The sequence below is a fragment of the Micromys minutus genome (assembly GCF_963924665.1).
Source record: "Micromys minutus genome assembly, chromosome: 18".
NCBI lineage: Eukaryota > Metazoa > Chordata > Mammalia > Rodentia > Muridae > Micromys > Micromys minutus.
This window is the reverse complement of record NC_137953.1, coordinates 40,922,022-40,942,457: the sequence shown is the minus strand read 5'-3', so window position 1 is coordinate 40,942,457 and position 20,436 is coordinate 40,922,022. Positions and strand designations below refer to the sequence as shown.

At 40.6% G+C, this 20,436-nt stretch overlaps 1 protein-coding gene across 2 annotated transcripts in view; it reads left to right on the top strand.

Annotated features, from left to right (window-relative positions):
* Window positions 1-1,975: 1,975 nt before the first annotated feature.
* IFT56 (intraflagellar transport 56) overlaps window positions 1,976-20,436 on the top strand; it is a gene marked incomplete at both ends in the record, with an annotated part of 36,453 nt that continues 17,992 nt past the window's right edge. For both annotated transcript variants that reach the window (XM_080932009.1, XM_080932008.1), the window contains 6 exons: window positions 1,976-2,113; window positions 5,139-5,231; window positions 7,016-7,130; window positions 8,905-8,954; window positions 16,744-16,889; window positions 19,896-20,067. In XM_080932009.1, coding sequence (XP_080788135.1) covers window positions 1,976-2,113; window positions 5,139-5,231; window positions 7,016-7,130; window positions 8,905-8,954; window positions 16,744-16,889; window positions 19,896-20,067 — 714 coding nt within the window. The remainder of the gene's footprint in view (window positions 2,114-5,138; window positions 5,232-7,015; window positions 7,131-8,904; window positions 8,955-16,743; window positions 16,890-19,895; window positions 20,068-20,436) is intronic.

Below are 20,436 nucleotides of genomic sequence, written 5' to 3'. Positions count from 1 at the left end.
CTCTGCCTGCACGTACACTTGCACACCAGAAGAGGGCATTAGATTACATCACACATGGCTGTTAATCACCATGTGGTTGCTGGGAATTGAACTCAGGACCTCTGGAAGAGCAACCAGTGCTCTTAATGGCTGAGCCATCTCTACAGCACCATTGTAAGGTTTCTTCCTGGGATGATTTAGAATTTAAGACTGGTAAAGATAGTGTTATGAATACACTAAACTCTACTGAGTTGTACTTAAAAAGATTATGTTATAATTATTTGACTATTTCAACTAAAGGACCTGTGTATAGTGTCATCTATATCACATTATAAAAAGTAGCTAAAATACTTTTTTTGAAAATAGGAATATTTCTGAGAATTGTAAGTGGAGTGCTGGTTAATGTATGTATCTTTAAAATGTATATATTTACCTTTCCATACATAGCTCTGCATATCAATTTGTCTGTGTATATACAACAGTGTATATATAAAGACAAAAGTCATTCACTCACCAACAGATTACAGATGTGAGAAAAGACACGAAGACTGGAGAGAGATAACCATGCAAAGGAATCTAAGATGTCACATGTGCTTTTCATACATTTATAGTATATGTGAGTCTCCAAAAGGGCTTTAACTACAAATGGTTCTGTATGCCTGTTCCAGGAATGGCAATCATGTCTTTGTTTCTACAAGTTGTTTGTATAAAGGTTAATATGACTACCTTGTTACGGCTATCTGTCGTTGTGCCCACCTTGCAACCATGACTGTTTCAGGAGATAGTTAGGACTAACTTGTTATTACTTGTTATCGTTATGTTCCCGTAACACCTCTTCCCCCTATTTCAACCCACATCCACCCCAACTCCTAAACTCTATAAAAACCTCGTCTTCCTCACATCCAATGCTGATCTCTCCAAACTGGCCTTAGATGCAGATCATGCTTACACAAATAAAAAGGCTTGCTTTAATTAATGTGGCCATGTTTATTTGGGGTAGTGGTCTTTTTCCTCACATCTTTTTGATTAACATTGTTTCGAAGAAATATTTTGGTATCACTTCTGCCTCCAAACTATCCTTTGGTTCAGCAGATACCATCAGAAAACAGAGACAAAGTACCAAACAGCAAGGCTGCTACCGTCCTCAAACTAGGCAAAACGGAAGTGGTCCTTGAAAATTACCTTCCCAAGAAACTTGCATTTGAAATATACGTCCTAGTTGTAATAGTAATTCTAAGTCGCCTTTTACTAAACTACATTGCTAAGCAGAGACACAACCCAACCACATTTTCGTCCTTAGTACAAACAAGAATCGGCTCCCTCGAGAGAAACATCTCCTCTTCCGGCTGCGTAAACAAACGGAACCAAGTAGCTGAGGGCACTGGTGCTGAGGCGAGCTCTTCTCTCAGATGGACCAGCCTCCCGGCGGCGTTGCCGTGGAGACCGAGCTCGCTGTGTGGATGTGGCAACTTGCAGAAACACAGCCTTTGCAGCTTATTTGCAGCGGGGGCTCACTCACAGGACCGACGCCAAGATGGTTAGTGGTTCTGAATAGTAAGGGTGGGGGATTTCGAATAGGTTTTTACTTGGGCTTAGAGCTCTCAACATACTATTGGATAGAATCTAGGTGTGTTTCTAGAGGGCGATCCTTTTATCCCTCCAGTGTTTCCACAGGGAATGGGGCGGGGTGGGGGGTGCGAAGAAATTATACCTCAATACTTTCTTCCCTCCTGCTTCTTTATTTCCCGATACTAGATTGTGAACTACTGAGATAGTAGAAGCTGCGTGAGTGTTTGTCTCTTATGGATAAAGTTGTTGGAAGTAGCTATCCGGTTCCCCTTCAGACCCTTCATGGTCCTTTTAGTAAAATGCATATTTAAAAAAAGACTCTGAATAGACTTCCTAGGGTTCGATGGCAAGGATGTGAGTTGTAGAGCTGTTATTCTCAGTTTAAAAATGACTTTTGATAGATGAGTCTTTGCTGTTTGTTTTACAGATGCTTTCAAGGGCCAAACCCGCTGTGGGCGGGGAGTCACCGCACACTGACAAAAGAAAGAAGAAAGGGAGGAAGATTCCAAAATTAGAGGATCTACTTTCACAAAGAGATTTCACTGGCGCCATTACCCTATTGGAGGTAATGTCCAAAGGAGGTTTACTTCTAAGTCTGGTGAATGGTGGGTTGAATTCTGGTTACTATGCTATTGGAACAGGTGGGCACATTATGGGTAATCCTAATAAATATAGCCAGGCGCATATTCCAGACTCCAGGCTAACTATCAACCCGATAAAATGTAAAACATTTTGGACTGGAGAGATGGCTCGACAGTTAAAAACACTGGCTGCTCTTCCAGAGGACTTTAATTCCTAGCACTCACATGCCTGCCCACAGCCATTAGTAACAAAAATGTCAAGGGATTTAAGGCCTTCTGGCTTCCCTCAACACTAGAAACACACATGGTGTGTAGACATACATGAAGACAAAACAGTTGTACACATAAAATTATTTTTTTTCTAGTTCCACAGATGGTGACTCGAACCTAAAAATACAGTATTACACACAGCAGTGTCAGTTCATACATTATTTACCATAAATCCTGGGTGATTTGTAACTTCTTCCTATTTACATTTTGGTTAAAACAATTAAGTGATTCCACCATTTACAATTTAAAACTATTGTAAACCCATAAAACATTTCAACTCTGTATGACAGGATCATCTTTAAAAAAAATGCTAGATGTAGATCTCATTTTTTAATTTGCATTGGAAGTGCCAAGGATAGTTAGAAGTTTCTGTTTCTGGGCTATTGCTTTACCAGTTTGAACTCACTAGCTCAGCAGTGATGCACAGGAAATTGCATTTTAGGTAAGTCGTCTGAGAAATCCTTCTAACGTAAAGTCATCCTGGGAGACTGGACTGTGAGAAACTGCTTGTGGAAAGCACTCGGTACAGAAGATCGCTGGGTGCACCAGGGGATAAAGAGTTCTGCCAGCCTGGTCCAGTTATCCTGTGTTCGAATCTATTGTATCCCATTTTCCCACCAGCCACATTAATGTGGATCTATAGTCATGAACTCTGAATCTGTCCATAATAACTGTTTCATTAGCTTTATGTATGTTTCTCAGTCTTTCACATGAAAAGAATCTAAGTCTTACTAGTGCTTTGATATGGAGTCTACTTGTCTGGCTTTCGTGTGTCAACTCTCATCTTTGGCAATAGGTGAGTTGCCTCGGAAGGACCTTCTGGAAGTGCAAGTCAGAGACTGAATACCATGTGCATGTCTATATGTTGTTGCTATTGTTTTTAAGACAGTTTCTCTGTGTAGCCCTGGCTGGCCTGGAACTCACTCTGTAGACCAGGCTGGCCTCAAATTCAGATCTGCCTGCCTCTGCCTCTTGAGTGTTGAAATTAAAAGCAGGCACCACCACTGCCTGGCTGTCTCATCACTTTTGAAAATTAGCTTGCAAACTAGCAGACTTCTCTAAAGCATTTTCATCAACAGTTTTAATTGACTCTCTCCTTACCTTCTCCTCTGGCCTATCTTCTGACTCCTACTGCACACCCCTCTGAACATCCCCACCCCCATGCATGTCCCCTTGAATTTTCATATTAAAACACTAAAAAATTATGTCTAGTTTGTGTCTGCATGTGGGTATGCACACGCAAGTGCAGGTGCACACACAAGCCAGAAAACTGGATGCCCTAGATCTAGACTACAGAAGGTTGTGAGCTGCCTTATGAGAGTTCTAGGAACTGAACTTGGGTCTTCCCGAAGAGCAGCAAGTGCATACACACACCAAATCAGAAGTAAACATACCGGATGGTTGAAGATAAAACAAAGTAAAACAGTACAAACAAAAAGCTTAGGGAAGTGAGGCTTTATTTGGCCTATAGTTCTAGGTTACCATTTGTATTGCGGCAAGTATGAGCTGAGACTTGAAGGCTGGCCTGCTTGCAGTTTTATACACCTCTGAATAAGAAACTCATTTTACAACCAAAGAAGCCCTGTGTTTTTGTTTGGCTTCTTTGAGACAAGATGTCTGTTTAAGCAGACCTTAAACTCACTATGTAGACCACGCAGGTCTTGAACTCATAAGATTCATCTGCTTCTGCCTCCTGAGTGCTTGGATTACGGATGTGCACCATCATGTCCAGCTAAGCATTTACCACCGTGCCCAGCTCCCTAAGTTGTTTTGGTCAGGGTCTTTATCACAGCAAAAGGAATGAAACTAGGACACATGGTAATTGGGAACCCTTCTCAGTCCTTTTCTCTGTAATAAAACTTATTTTTGTATTAGCCGAGGAATTCTTAAGGCTTTTGTTTTTTTTTAATATTTATTTATTTATTTATTTATTTATTTATTTATTTATTTAATGTGAGCACACTGTCCCTGTCTTCAGACACACCAGAAGAGGGCATCAGATCCCATTATATATGGTTGTGAACCACCATGTGGTTGCTGGGAATTGAACTCAGGACCTCTGGAAGAGCAGCCAGTACTCATAACTGGTGAGCCATCTCTGTAGCCCCCTAAATTTTTATAATGAACACAAATAAGACTGTTTTCTGGACATCTTTAGCTCTTCTAGTTTGTAAGCTAGCCTGATTAAGCTAACAGAATGCTTTGATGGCCTGTTTTTAGAGAAGGTTTTTGAATTTGTGTGTGTGTGTGTTTGTGCGCTAATAGAATAAGATGGAAATGTGAGAGTGGATAGAGCAGAGTCCAGTGGTGGGATCCTGGGCTTTTGGGCGGACATAAATTTAAGTCTTATTAACATAGAGAGTGGCCATAGGATCTTGGAATCATTGCTTGGCCTCCAACCTTTGGTTATTTGGCTTTAAATGCTTCATATAATTTTTGGGCATCATCCAGAATTATTAGATAACTCACATACTTTCTGGAGTAAGGTGCTAGCAAAAACAGAAAAACAAATCCAGAATGTCCAGGGTGGGGGGGTGGGGAAGAGTTGTATGCCAATTAGAACGTGATTGTGCCAAATCCTGTCGGTGCTGGCTTAATTGAGCTGAGTATTGTCCAGCTTCTATTAGCATTCTGCTTGTTTATCTGTAACTCCAAAGACCTTTACAAAACAAAACAACCCAAAGCCTTTATTAATAAAACTTTGTTTGCATTTTTTTTTCATGACATTTTAATGTGAAGTTCAAACGCCATGTTGGGGAGCAAGAAGACGACACTAACTTATGGATTGGATACTGTGCTTTTCACCTGGGTGACTACAAGAGAGCTTTGGAGGTTAGTCGGGAAAATGCAGTGGGTGTTTACAAGGACATTATCTGGCATATACTCATGATAGCAGCCAAACAATGCAAGAGGAAACAAAGTAAAAGGAAAGAAATTGCCCAATCTGCCTTCCCCAATCCACTGACCCTTCTTAACGTACTGACTCAGAGAGGGGTGGGGAGGTAGCTGAACACATGGAATACTGTTTGGGAATGTTTCTGGAACAATCACTCTGATCTGAGTAAGGGTGGAAGAGAGGAGCTGTCGCTGGTGGACTGAAACCAGGTCCACCAGCTCCTCGAGGGCTTCAGCCGAGGTCCAGTTTGTATTCTCATTTCATACTCTAAACCCAGAAGGTGGGGCAGGCAAGCCAGAAGCTGCAGTGACAATCAGTGGCAGACAGCAGGTTGTTAGGGCAACAGTTATTTCTGCCGTGCTGGCGGATGGGTAGTACAAGCGCTGCTTTACATCAGTCCCTAAGTCAGTCAGTATAGAGGCATCTAATCATTGGTCTTTTCTACCTTATTCTGCTTCAGTATGAAGGTGGAGGAGGAAATGCATGTGGGTGGGAAGCTTTGGAGGGTATGCCGTGAGGGGTCAGCAGGTAGGCTACAGGAGGAGGGCTGCGTCTGGCAGATTAACACCATCCACAAAAATGCTGTAGGAAAGTCTGCTGGTTTGTAAGCTAATTTAAAAAAATAAGGAGACAGCCAGGCGGTGGTAGTGCACACCTTTAATCCCAGCACTTGAAAGGCAGAGGTAGGCAGATCTCTGAGTTTGAGGCCAGCCTGGTCTATAAAGTGACCTCACTCTGAGGTCAGGATATTGAGTTCCAAAGAGAGACCCTGCCTATAAACAAACAAACAAACAAACAAACAAACAATGAATGAATGATACAAATATTTATGGAGATGTTTTCTGCTCAACTTCTCACTTTGCTATATAATATATAAAGTAAAATACTTGTATAAAACCCACAAACTGTGACCAGGTATTGGACTCCAATATACTGTCTGAGTATTTAACACATTTAATAGTATCATTTATGTATAATGTAAGTTAGTATTATAAAATGATTTTAAATACAATCTAAAAGTAACTTTATAAAAGCGAGAAAGACCCTGTATGGTCTAGCATGTGTGTCTGTGTCTTACTTGCCCTTCATTTTTACATGTATGCTAATGGGACTCTGTAACATGTTATTTGCATGAGACTGAACTCAGGGTCTGGCACACGTCAGGTGTGCATTCTACCATTGAGCTATACCTCTGCATTCCACAGTCATTTAAAAATGATTTTTATGTGTGTTTATTTATTTTAGGTCTGAGTATGAGTGTTTTGCCTGCATGTGTGCATACGAACCAGGTTCATGCCTGGTACCTGTAGAGACATTGGAACTGGAGGTACAGATGATTGCAAGCCATCATGTGGGTGCTGAGAATTAAACCTGGGTCCTCTGCAAGAACAGCCAGTGCTCTTAGTCATCTCTCCAGAAGCCCCATCTAGATGTCTCTTTAAGTTAGCAAAATATATTTCAGTTGTTTTAATTTCTGAAGGTTTCTAAGATTTAAAAAATGAGGAAAAAACAAAGTGTAAATTTTATATACGAGACACAAAGTGTAACTTCTGTGTACAAGAGTCCTGTCTGGGTAGAATCCCGTGTGAACATAACCTCTTCTGGTAGATAATAGCCCTGAGGTGTAAGCTGCTCTATGAGAGAGAATGCTCCCATCCATCCCAGAGAATGAGCACTTGCTTCACTGTGAAGCAAGGCCGTCAGTAAATGTCTGTTTCAGGAATATGAAAACGCAACGAAGGAGGAGAATTGCAATCCGGAAGTGTGGGTAAACTTGGCCTGTACCTACTTCTTTCTTGGGATGTATAAACAAGCAGAAGCTGCTGGGTTTAAAGGTAAAATGGGCTTTTTATATATCATTTTTGGCTTAGTGGCTTGTCTGTTGTTATAATTCCTACTCTTTCTTATGATTAGTCTTTGTACTTAATTTTATCTTTGCTTCTAAAGTGTGTGTCTTATAGACACTTCAATTAATAGTTGAAACTTTATTATTTTTTAAATCTAGTCTTAGAATCTTTGTATTTTTTTATGGGTGCTGGAGATTTAGTCCAAGGCCGAGTGCTTGTTGGACAAGTACTCTAGCTCAGAGCTAAACCTCAACCCCGACAACAAAATGAGAGCTGAAAAGCAGCGTTGCTTCAATAGCTATGGAAGTTAGTCCCTGGCTGGGATAAGGTGGGGCGGGGCGGCAGTGGTTAGGAGCGCTGGGCTGGCTCAAGCTACTCTGCTATGGGGCTTATCGCACACAGTGAGAACCCTGGAAGCCTGCTGACCCCATCTCAAAGTCACCGAAGGAGAGTTGTTGGTAAACTTGTGAGTAAAGAGGGCAATAAAAAAAGATGAAGGATAATTAGAATGCAAATCAAATGAAGCTTAAGGAAACATAGAGAAAGGGGGCGAGGGAATATTGATGAAGAGATTGTGAGGAATCTGGGTGCAGTGGCTCATGCCTTTAATCTCAGCGCTCTGCAGCCAGAGGCAGCTGGGTCTGTGAGTTCAAGACCAGCCTGGTCTCCAGAGTGAGCTCCAGAACAGTCAGGGCTACACAGAGAGACCTTGTTCCCACCACCACCAAAAGAAATTGTTAGTGAAAACGATTTTCAGGGCAGAATTTATCTTTATATGTATAGGACTTACCCATTTTTCAAGGAACTTAAAATCACTTTTAATTTGTACCCTGTTTTTCATATACACCAGGTCCTTTAGAGCGCTAACTGTCTCATGTTTCTCAGAGTGTGTACTGGGACAATTGATAGGTACATGAAGGATGCTCACAGTAGCCAACTTCATTTCCATACGTACATACATTGTTTCACTTCTTCATGCATTGAAGTATGATATTGTCCTGTAAAAGAGAGAGAATTGGTTGTCCAGAATTGGAAAATTGACAAGACTACAAACAAGACTGGAACTTGAAAGGGGTTTAGTCTTTTTCTTAGACGCTTGTTTGAGGGTGGCACTTAACTGTGGTAGGAGATCCCAGGGACACAGTGGACTGGTATCGAAAACATGAGAGTATAATTCTGGAAAAGGGATTTCAGAAGGAATTGAGAAAGATCCCTGAGGTGAATGGCAAAATATGAGTGGATCCATGTGTGTTCTCAGTGACAGAAACTCTAACCAGTGTCTGGTTCAGCGTTCACAGAGGCAGACCACTCTGTGCTTGTGGACTGCTGTGCTGTGGAACATAGCAGTATCTAAGCAGGACCGTAGAACAGCTCCCTTCTTGCTCTTCTGCACTCCTGCAGGTGAGGACCCAACTGCAGACACATACAGCTAGGTAAGGATCGGGACAGCCCACCTGAGACTCGTCAGGGGACTAAGTTTCCTAGACTATTGGATCCCTCCCCCGAAGATATTTTTTATTTTATGAATGCTTTGCCTGCATGTGCTTTGGAGGCCAGAAGAGGGCACCAGATCTCCTGGTACTGGACTTAACAAACAGTTGTAACTTGTGAGTGAACTTGGAACTGAACTTGGGTCCTCTGCAAGAACAGCAAGTGCTCTTAACCACTGAGCCATCTCTCTAGCCTAATTTCAGTGCATATTGATAACTGTTATTTTAAAAGCCCATGTTTATCAAACAATATGGTTCTCTTTTTTCCCCAGCTCCAAAAAGCCGACTCCAAAACCGCCTACTGTTCCATCTGGCTCACAAGGTAATCATGTTCTCATTACACATTTCTTGCTTTAAACATTTTTTGCTTTAAAAACATTTTTCCTCTCTTCCCTTTGCCAACAGTGATAGAAATATGTAACTATAGATTTATGTTAATGTTGCTAAATTGATTTACAGAAAGTTAATCAAATCTCAAACAAGTAGTGTATAAAAATAAAAATATATTTGGTGCATTTAAAATTTTTACAACGTAATTGTTATTATTATTTTTACAGTGTTTGGAGTTAAACCCAGGGCCTTGTGCATGTTTTGCACGGGCTCTGCCACTGAGATCTATCCAGAGCTCTTGGCTTTTGAGATATGATCTTGCTATGTTGTACAGGGTGGCCTAAAGCTTGCTGCATAGCTAAAGATGACCTCAAACACATTAGCTTCCTGCCTAAGCCTCCCAATTGCTGGGGTTAAAGGCACATACCACACCCAGGCCTGTTTTACCATCTGATTGTTCCATTTCTTTATTTGTCCCAGATGATCAGAAGTCCGTTTTCTTTTCTTTTCTTTTCTTTTTTTTTTTTTTTTAATTATATCCTTTTTGCATTGATTTTTTAAAATTCCATGTTTGGGAGCTGGAGAGATGGCTCAGTGGTTAAGAGCACTGACTGCTCTTCCAGAGGTCCTGAGTTCAATTCCCAGCAACCACATGGTGGCTCACAACCACATGTAATGGGATCTGATGCCCTCTTCTGGTGTGTCTGAGGACAGCTACAGTGTGCACATATACATAAAATAAATAAATAAATCTTTAAAAAGGATTATAAAAATATTTCATGTTTGCCCTCTGTTAGCTTGTTGTTCTGCATACTTTTAATAGTACTTTAGAAGTTACTATAACTTACGTTCTTTACATATTGAAGGGTTTTTGATGTCGAGGGTTTTATTTTGTTGTTGTTCATTTCAATAATATGTACCTACATAAACAGTTTCGTTGTGTCACAGGTAAACACTTCTATTTCTATATTTAGAGGACATTTTTTGCTAATTTTTTGTAGCCATGTCTAATCATGTATTAAATCCATCCATGGACTTCGTTTTTAGTTTTAGTTGTGGTCTTTTTCAGAATTTATATTTTTATTTTAACATTTTAAAACTTCTACTAAAACTTCCTAATTTCAGTGCATATTGAAGACTGTTATTTTAAAACATAGGTGTAGGAATCCTTATAGGTTTTTTTTCCTGACAGCTGATTTTTGGTCTAATACTTCTAATCCTTGTATATCTGATCATATCACATTGAATTCTGGATGAAAATAATATGAAGGCAATTGAAGTTCTAGACAGCTTGCCATCTTCCACCGAGGATTTACTTTTGTGTCTGGCAGGCACCTGAGACAGAAAGAAGCCAGTGGACTGGCTGATGTCAGCAGTGTTAGCCACTGAAAGCTGGTCCCAGCTGTTCTAAGAGCTGACGACTTTCCACTTTGCTCCTCTTGCTAACTTACCCTCCAGGACTCCTCACTGACAGCCTCTAATGTCTGTCCATCAAGCCTGTATGACTCCCACAGGCTGTACTGAGCTTTTGGCAACTCAGTCACCTATTAAGAACTAAGCAGAGTCCTTCACAGATAAATGTTGCTGGTCTTATCTTGGTGGGTACCCTACATCCTGTCCTTTTCATCTCTTTGGGGTTTTAGCATCTCAGATCTTTGTTGAATTTGTAACTTTAATGCCTCCACATAGATTTCTCATACTTCTAAAGCATCTGTTAGTTCTTAGTGAAAGGACTGTGCTCCCAGCAAGTCTATTATTATTAGAAAGGGAAGTCTTTGATTTTATTTCAAGAAATAATTTTGTGTTTTCTTATTACCAAAATAGGATATTTTCATTATATTATTTTGGAAAAAGTTTTTTTTAAACATTTATTTATTTATTTATTTATTAGGTACACAGTGTTCTGCCTGCATGTACACCTGTGGCCAGAAGAGGGCGCCAGATCTCATTATAGATGGTTGTGAGCCACCATGTGGTTGCTGGGAATTGAACTCAGGACTTCTGAAGAGCAGTCAGTGCTCTCAACCTCTGAGCCATCTCTCTAGTCCCTAGAGATAATTTTTTTAAAGATAAACATACACAAAATAATCAACATTTCCTGTTCTCTTCTAGACCTTTTTCATTATCATCATCATCATCATTATTATTATTATTATTATTATTATTATTATTATTATTACTATTATGATTTAATTCTATGTGTTTTGCCTGCACGTATGCCTGTGGAGGCCAGAAGAGGGTGATAGATCCTCTGGGGCTGGAGTTACAAAAGGTGATGAGCCTTTTATAGATACTGTGAGCCAAACTCAGCTCCTCTGATAGAGCAGCCAGTGCTCTTAACCATTAAGTCATCTTTTCAGCTCTTCTCATCTAGTCTTAAAAGTTCATCTTTTTTACTTTCTCTCTCTGCCCACCTTTTCCCAACCCCCCTTTTCCCCATTTCTTTAGTGCAGGGGATCAAACTGGGGCATTGTGCATGTTAAGTATGTATTCTGCCACTGAGCTATACCACCAGCCCCATATCTTTCTGGAAATGTGAATCACTTATTTTATCGAATTTGGATCATGCTGTATATACATGTACTGTTTTAAGTTCAGATTTTCTGTTCAGAAATATGTTATCTTTTTTACGTCACAAGATAGTCTACAGGAGAGGTAAATAGTAGTTCTTGGGCTGTGAAACCTTTCTAAAATAGTTTACCAATTGTCTTTAAAAAAACACACACAGCGTGCATTTACACATTTGATCTCTAGGTTCTCTTGAAAACTCTGGATGTTTCTCATGTAGCATAGTGACTGATGCTGGGAGATCCTCCTCTGTGGTTTTAGCTGGGTACCATGTGCAGAACTTTGACTTGGACCTCGTTGTCATCATCACTCCTCAGAGATAGATGTGACACAGTTGAGACATTTCCTTTTGCTGCTTATTTGGATGCTTTCCAATTTTCTGGCCTAAAGAAACATTAAGTTTCTGGGTGGTGATGGCATACACCTTTAATCTCAACAACCAGGAGGTAGAGGCAGGCGGATCTCCTACAGAGCGAGTTCCAGGACATTCAGGGATACACAGAGAAACCGAGTCTCAGAAAAAAGAAAGGAAGGAAGGGAAGGAAGGAAGAAAACTTTGGGAGGTGGGGGAAAGGAAAAAAAGAAAAAATTATTTCCTTTTGTTCTGAATTAAACAGAGTGCAGTCTGAAGAAGAAAAGGCACCAATAAGAAGCTTTGCAGACTAGACTTTATAACTTAGTACTTGCAACCAAATGTTTGCCTTTCACATTCAGATTTAAAGACTCAGCCTTGGCAGCACAGGCCTAGAATCCTTGGAACTGAGAGAGAGGAGGGTTGCCACAAGCTTGAGGCTAGTATGTCTACAAAGCTAATTCTAGGCCAACTGGGGCTCAAGAAAAAAAAAAAGAGGACATATTCAGTGATGGAACATTTGGCTGGCTTGCAGGAAGCCCAGAACTTTGTTCTCCAGTATCACATAAGCACATGTGGGTACAAATGTAGTGTACATGATCAAACTGCAGGTCAGCTTCATGAAGATAGATAGATAGATAGATAGATAGATAGATAGATAGATAGATAGAGAGAGAGAGAGAGAGAGAGAGAGAGAGAGAGAGAGAGAGATGGGGTTGGGGGATTGTGAGGGGTGCAAGCACAAATCCTATAAGACAAGTATGGCTTCTCATGGTAGAGAGTGTCTTTACAGTGTGGCTATATGTCTAAAGTTTGATAAGAAGCCCCTGTTCTTTTTAAATTGCCCAGAGTACAATTTGTTAAGAAGTTAAGTTAGTCTAGGAGAGGAGAATGTTAGGGACATAAGGTTCTACATCATTTTAGCCCCAAGTAGTGCAGCCTACTTGCTGTAGAAGAGCATCCTTGTCTGAAGCATCTCTGGGAAGGCATCATCTGGCACTGCATGAACACTATTCAAGGTCTTTTGGAAACATACATTGCCTTATTTGACTATTAAGTCCTCATCAGTAAAGTCCTAGGTCTCCTGCCTTTCTCAGCAGTAAAAGCAGATCAGACTTGAGAAGGATTTTCTCTCTCTCTCTCTCTCACCCTTTTTCTCTCCATTTCAACATAACTCCATGTCTTTCTTTACTTCCTCAATTTCCCTATTTGAGACTTCAATTCCTAAACTTAAGAAAATTATTTTTATTCAAATGGGTATTTTGCTTGCATTATGTCTGTGCAACATGCATGTACGGTGCCTACACAGGCCACAGGAGAGTGTCAGATCCCCTGGAGCTGGAGTTACAGACGGTCATAACCTGTCATGTGAATGCTTAGAACCAAATCCAGGTTTCCAGAGCAGCAAGTACTCTTAATGCTGAACCATCTCTCTAGGCCCCAGGACCTTAATTTTAAGGGTTGTAGAAGACTGAATAGCCATCTTCTATAGCTTCTTTACAGGAGAATCAGGGTGAAGGCCCTGTCTATCCAGTGATTAAAAGATTAGAGGGCCATCATTCAGGGGGACTTGGCGACATCATTAAATGGGACATCAAACCACACAGACAATACATTATGCAACAGATTATTACACCCAATCCTAAGATTGGTGCTCAAAACAACAGGTCCTTTTTCCTCGAGGGGGTTCCTGAGAACTGTGATGTTGGCAAGCCATTAAAACATAAAGCAAAAGCTCACATCTTATTGATGATAGAAATCTTAAAGAAATGCACACACTTTGTCCAGGTATAAATACATGTTATTTTACTTTATTAATGGCACAGTTCTCCCTTGTGTTACCAGTATACAAAGACAGTTCAGTTGGTATTACTACCCCATGGACTTTAATAAAGACACACTGCTAGTTACATGCTGATGCTCTGGCAAAACAAAAGAGAACAATTTAGAGAAAAAAATCCAGTGCTGGAATAAATTAAAAGGAAAATGATATGAAGTTTTAATCAATAATGTATATCATTTCAACAATGTCTAAAAGACAAACAAGGGAGCAAGTCAAATATGAAGTCAGGTTACAACAGAGTCTTATGTTTTTCTGAGTTAGTCAGGAAATTTGTTAATAAAATGTGCTTATACTTGAGTGTAGAATATAGATATTAAAACTGTCTGTAGTTTCAAAGCATTAGTATGAGCTGTGTGGTGGTTTGAATAAGAGTGGCCCCCATAGGCTCATAGCTTTGAGTGCTTGGTCATCAGGGAGTGGCAGTGTGTGAGAAGGATTAGGAGGTGTTGAAGTACATGTGGCCTTTTTGGAGGAGGTGTGTCACTGGGAGTGGGCTTTGAGGGTTCAAAAGCCCATACGAAGCCCAGTCTTTCTCTGCGTGGATGGATTCTGTTAGAGTTCTTAGCTACTTCTTCAGCATCTACCCACATGCATCCTTCTCTTAGCCATGATGAGAATGGAGCACAAGTCGGAAACTGTAAGCAGGCCCCGAATCAAGTGCTTTCTTTGACAGAGTTGTCCTTGGCCACGGTTCCTCTTCACAGCAGTAGAACAGCGACTAAAAGAATTGTTAGTACTTTTAAGTGTCTCACTTATCTTAGTTGTTACTCCAGCTTGGGACCTTTAGAGGAGGGCTGTCATTGTTGTCTTGTATTTTCTTGTTTTTATATATGTAGGATAATCAGAAGGATGAAGTTAACAAAAATTATTTCTTTGGCTCTTGGGTATTCCTGTTAACACTGGTTACTACTCAGATTTGTCTATAAAGAGGTTCTGGGTTAAGACAAAAAACAAAGCCTCACACTGAAATAAAAACCATCACGTTCATGTGTCACATTACGAGTTAGCTCAGGTGTGTGGATGCTTATCTGACATGGTTCCAGTGATGCTTTTATCTGGCAGTCTCAGGTAGCATTTTAAGATTAGCCCTCACTTGAGCTAAAGGCCCAGTCTCTCTCTAGGGGATGGGACACTGTTCCTTAATAGTAGTTTATCCTCGGGAGAGGTTCTGAGGGCCCTGCTTCTTAGAACCCCATTGTCTTAGCCACTCTTCTGTTGCTGTGAAGAGACACCATGACCAAGGCAGCTTTTTAAAGATTTATTTATTTATGTATATGTATGCTGTATTATTATGTATATGAATGCTGTATCTGCATATATACCATATATACCTGGATTACCAGAAGAGGTAATGGCATCAGATCTCACTATACCTTGTGGTTGCTAGGAATTAAATTCAGGACCTCTGGAAGAGCAGCTAGTGAGTGCTCTTAACTGCTGAGCCATCTCTCTAGCCACATCTTTGATGATTGCTTCCCCCAGCGCCCAGAGTTTCTTTGTCTAACCTTGGCTGTCCTGGAACTCACTTTGTAGACTAGGCTGGCCTTGAACTCAGAGATCCACCTGCTTCTCTGCCTTCAAAGTGCTGGAATGAAACCACCACCTGGCTAAAGGTAACTCCTAAAAGAAAGCATTTTTTAGGTTGCTTGCTTGAAGTTTCAGAGGGCTAGTCTGTGATCATCATGGCAGAAAGCAGGCGGGCATGCTGCTTGAGCAGTAGCTGAGAGTGTTGCATCTTGAGCAGTGGCAGCAGGCGAAGAGAAAAAGACTGGGCCTGACTTAAGCTTGTGAAACCTTGGAGTTTACCCCCAGTGACACACCTACTCCAACAAGGCCACACCTCCTAATCTTTCCCAAACCGTTTCTGTAACTGGGGCTAAGCATTTACACGTACGGACAATGGGACCATTGCGGTCTACACCGCCACACCCGGTGAGAACAGTCCTCTTTCCATCCACGGCTTTAAGACAGCTCTCTAAAAGCAAGATTTAAGGAGGCTGGAAAGTGGTACAGCTGTTCCGAGCACCATGCAGAGGAGCTACCCACATGGTAGCTCACAACAGCCTGACTCTAGTTCCGGAGGACTCATGCCCTCTTTTGTCCTCCACGGGCACTGAGTGAATCTGCATGCATGCTGGGAAACACCTACACACATAAAATTAACACAAAAAAGTATATTTTAAAAATGAAACGGCTGAAGCACCAGGAAGGACCGGATGGATGGTCTATGTATCAACAGATACATACATAATGGATCAGTTAGGTCCCATGATTAAACAAAGGCAGTTGCAATTTATAGCTGTCTTCTAATAAGGAAGGTTAAACTCTGATACTCTGATAGCCTAAAACAACAGCCACATGTAGTAACTGAAGAGATGAAAAAAAAAAAGGAAAAAGGAAAACTAGAACAGACCAGAACATTTAAATTGTGTTTATGAAGTTACATGATGACACGTACATTTTTTTGAGATTTCTTTATTTATTTTATGTACGTGAGTACACTATCACTGTTTTCAGACACACCAGAAGAGGGCATCAGATCCCATTACAGATGGTTGGGAGCCACCATGTAGTTGCTGGGATCTGAACTCAGGACCTCTGGAAGAACAAGCAGTGCTCTTAACTACTGAGCCATCTCTCCAGCCCCAACAAGTGCATTTTCATTACACAATATTTACTGAAGGAAAAGCAATACCAAAGAATGGGAAAGAATTGTCAAAGGGTGAGGGCACGTGAACAGGAGGAAAGGAAGAAGAGAGAAAAGAAACCATAAGAAGGAGAAAATGAATAGGGTAGATATATCAAGTAATAAATCATAGCTTTAACATACGACCTTTCTGTTACCAAGGCTCTGTCCCCAGAGATGTCCTCATCTTTCTCTACAGCAGGACCAAAAAGATGAGGAGCCAGGAGATGGGAAAACAGGGATACAGTGGCCGGAGGCGTTGAAGCCTCCGCCACCTGTGCTTCTCCCCCACATGAGTGTGAATTTCTGCTTGTCTTTTCTCACAATTCTAGTTTAATGATGAGAAGAAATTAATGAACTTTCATCAGAATCTTCAGGATATCAAAGAAGACCAGCTTAGTTTGGCCTCAATCCATTACATGCGGTCCCATTACCAAGAAGCTATTGATATATACAAACGGATACTGCTGGATAACAGGTCTGTGCTCTTTCTTGACCACTTGAAATCTCTGCCATTTTATTTGTTTTCTTTGTTCCCAGTTTGGCTTAGAACTTAGTGTCCTTTGAACATAGTACTACTATGTATTCAAATCTGTCTCACTGGTAATCCAATGCGGTTAAGAACACTTTGTGTGGGCTGGAGAGAGTGCTCAGTGGTTAAGAGCACTGACTGCTCTTCCAGAGGTCCTGAGTTCAAATCCCAGTAACCACATGGTGGCTCACAACCATCTGTAATGAGATCTGAAGCCCTCCTCTGGTGTGTATGAGGACAGCTACAGTGTACTCATATACAATAAATAAACAAATCTTTAAAAAAAAGAACACTTTGTGTATTGTCTACATCAGACTTTCTCTACCTTTTTCTTTTGTTCTGCCTACATGTGTGTGCACCAGATGTGTGCCTAGTATCTATGGAGGCCAAAAGAAGGCATTGTCTTTCCTAGAGTTCATTATATATGGCTGTGAGCTGCCACGTGGGCATTAAGAACTGAACCTAAGTCCACTAGAAGAGGAGCCAGTGCTTTTAATTACTGAGCCTCTTCTCCAGCCTCTTTGTTTTTAAAGACAGGTTCTTTCTGTGTATCTCTCCTGGACCACATATGTACATGAGGTTCACCTTGAATTTACAGATTTCCTGCCTCTGCTTCCAAGTATTGTGATTAAAGGAATGCATAGCCTCTATCTTTTAGCATCCCTCCTTTGTAAGGAGCTGTCTAAATGCCTTCCAATTTTCCCTACAATTTATATATTGATGTGTTCACTGATCACTGTGTCATACACATCTCTATCTATCTATCTATCTATCTATCTATCTATATCTATATATAATTTAAATTTTTAAAAATTTATGGCCTTGGAGGAGGGGGGAAAACTGGTTAGAATGAAATATAATAATTCATATGTATGAGAATACCATAAAAAACCTGTTACTCTGTATGATATCTTCAAAAATTAATAATTTATAAGATATCAACAAGAAGAAAGCATTATTTAACCCTTCCATAGCAGCATTCTACAGTAGTCTCACTACGCCTCTTTTGGCCTCCATGGCCACTAGGCACAAACATAGTGTACAGACATATATTTTATTATTATTAATGTTATTAAATGAAAGTCCCAGTTCCAAATGTAGGTTACATCCCTGTGAATTGTTGACCAGGAAGGTCCTAAAGGCCCCTGAACCATACAGGCTGTTGCCATTGCTTTTGATTTCCTACTAGAATTAGATGTCCCAATATTGAAGGTTCACTTTTTTTTTTTTTTTTTTGTGGCAAGATACAGAGAAATCTAGCTGGAACAGAGCTAGAAGCTTCCTCTCCTGGTGTCTTAGTTACTGATCTATTGCTGTGAAGATACACCATGACCATGGCAACTAATAAAAGCATTGAATTTGAGGTTAATTACAGTTGCCCACTACAGTGGGGAACATGAGGTGGCAAGCAGGTGTGGTGCTGGGGGTTAGCTGAGAGCTTACATTTTACGACAATAACTGTGAGGCAGAGGCAGAGGCAGAACTAACTGGGAATGAACTTGGGCTTTTTGAAACCTCAAAGCCTTTTTTTCCAGTGACATACCTCCTCTAACATACTTCCTAATTCTTCCCAAACAGTTTCACCAACTGTGGACCAAGAATTCAAATATATCTGAGCACATTTGATCCATTCTCATTCAAATCAAGGCACTTGACTAGCTTTCACAATGCTGGAAAGTTTTATACCAATTGCTGGAAGAAAAATTTCAACATTCTTACTCAGCTGTGTACGCTGTGTGCTAAATACCAACATCCTAGGCAAGATTTTCCACAAGTACTATCGTGGCATAATGTTGTGGAGACAACCTACTGCCTCCCGACTTCATCTGAGGCCTTTTCCTCAGGGAGAACTTAGTTCTGGTAGAGTCATGGTTGAAAGTCCATGACTATAAAAGTAATTTACCCTCTCAGAGAAGCTATTGCTGTTGTTTTTGTGCAGGGACGTGATGTACCTCTCAATTTGCCTTTTAAATGTTTATGTTTATACATATAGATTAGTGCTGCTGCCAACTATGGCCAGAAAGACTTTTTCCAGTGGGTGGCATTAACTGTAGACACTCATAACAGGTTAAAGAGGTGCCCTAAGTGAAACATCCGTGCCACCCCCTCAAAGGCTGAGGGAACATTATGGAAGAGAGTAGAAAAGAAGGTAAGAGGAAATGCTGCCCTCTGGGTATCTGGAGTTCCCTTGAATGCTATGATTCCCTGCAGAAAGTTGGGCCATTCATCATTCCAGTGTGGAGGAGGGGATGCTCACAAAGCTCTGCCCTTCCTTGAGGATTTATGGACAGTTGATGGTTGCTGGGGAGGAGCAGCCTCTGAGGCTTCACCTGGGGAAATAGAAGCAGTCACTAGCTGCTGTAGGAAGAGAGGGACATTTCTGTTAGTGGTTATATATCCACTGGAAAGTTGCCTGTGTTGCTGTAAATAACCCCTCATCCTTGCCTTTATAAGTAACCCTGATTAAACTCTCTCTCTCTCTCTCTCTCTCTTTCTCTCTCTCTCTCTCTCTCTCTCTCTCTCTCTCTCTCTCTCTCTCTCTCACACACACACACACACACACACACACACACACACACACACACAAAGACATGAGATGAAAGACTAATAGAAAAGAGGAAGTGGATGAGTGGGAATGGCAAGGGGACAAGAGAGCATAATGTAGGATGAATACCATGAAAATACATTATATGTGTATATGAAAATGTCATAAACAAACCAATTATATGTAACTAATACCTGCTAATGCAAACATTCATAAAAGAGAAGTATATCAAACTTGGTTTAAAGACATTCAAATATTGAACTTAAAAAGAGAAAGAAAATGTCCTGGTTGTATCTTGCTTTCTTCCTTCCAGGGCAGATCCTTGCCCTTTGCCTGATTGTTCATTTGAGCTCTGCAATTAGACATTTCTATGAAATACACTTCAGCTTGAGTCTTTCTGCTTACAGGGAGTACCTGGCTCTCAATGTGTATGTGGCCCTCTGCTACTACAAATTGGATTACTATGATGTGTCTCAGGAAGTTCTGGCGGTTTACCTTCAACAAATTCCTGACAGCACCATCGCCCTCAACCTTAAGGCCTGCAATCACTTTCGCCTTTATAATGGCAAAGCGGCTGAGGTAGGCACACACATGTGTTTCTTATTAGCTCAGTTTTAATGGGAGTTACTTAGTAAACTCTAGGACCTATAGTTCTGTATTGATGTCTTCCGTTATTGCCAGTGTGATTCTGTAACCAAATAGTTGTATAAACGTTTTTAAAAAGATTTATTTAATATTTATAAGTACACTATATAGACACAGTAGAAGAGGGCAACCGATGACATCAGTACTAGGGAACGAGGAAGGCCTGAGTGCAGGTAATGGGCGTGAATTATGGCAGGATATAACATAGTTAGTTTTCTAGTCTTAGTTCTGCCATGGACTTTTTGGTTTTAGCAGTGGATTTGTGCATAAAAATGTATTTGATAGTAAAATTGTAAAATCCAA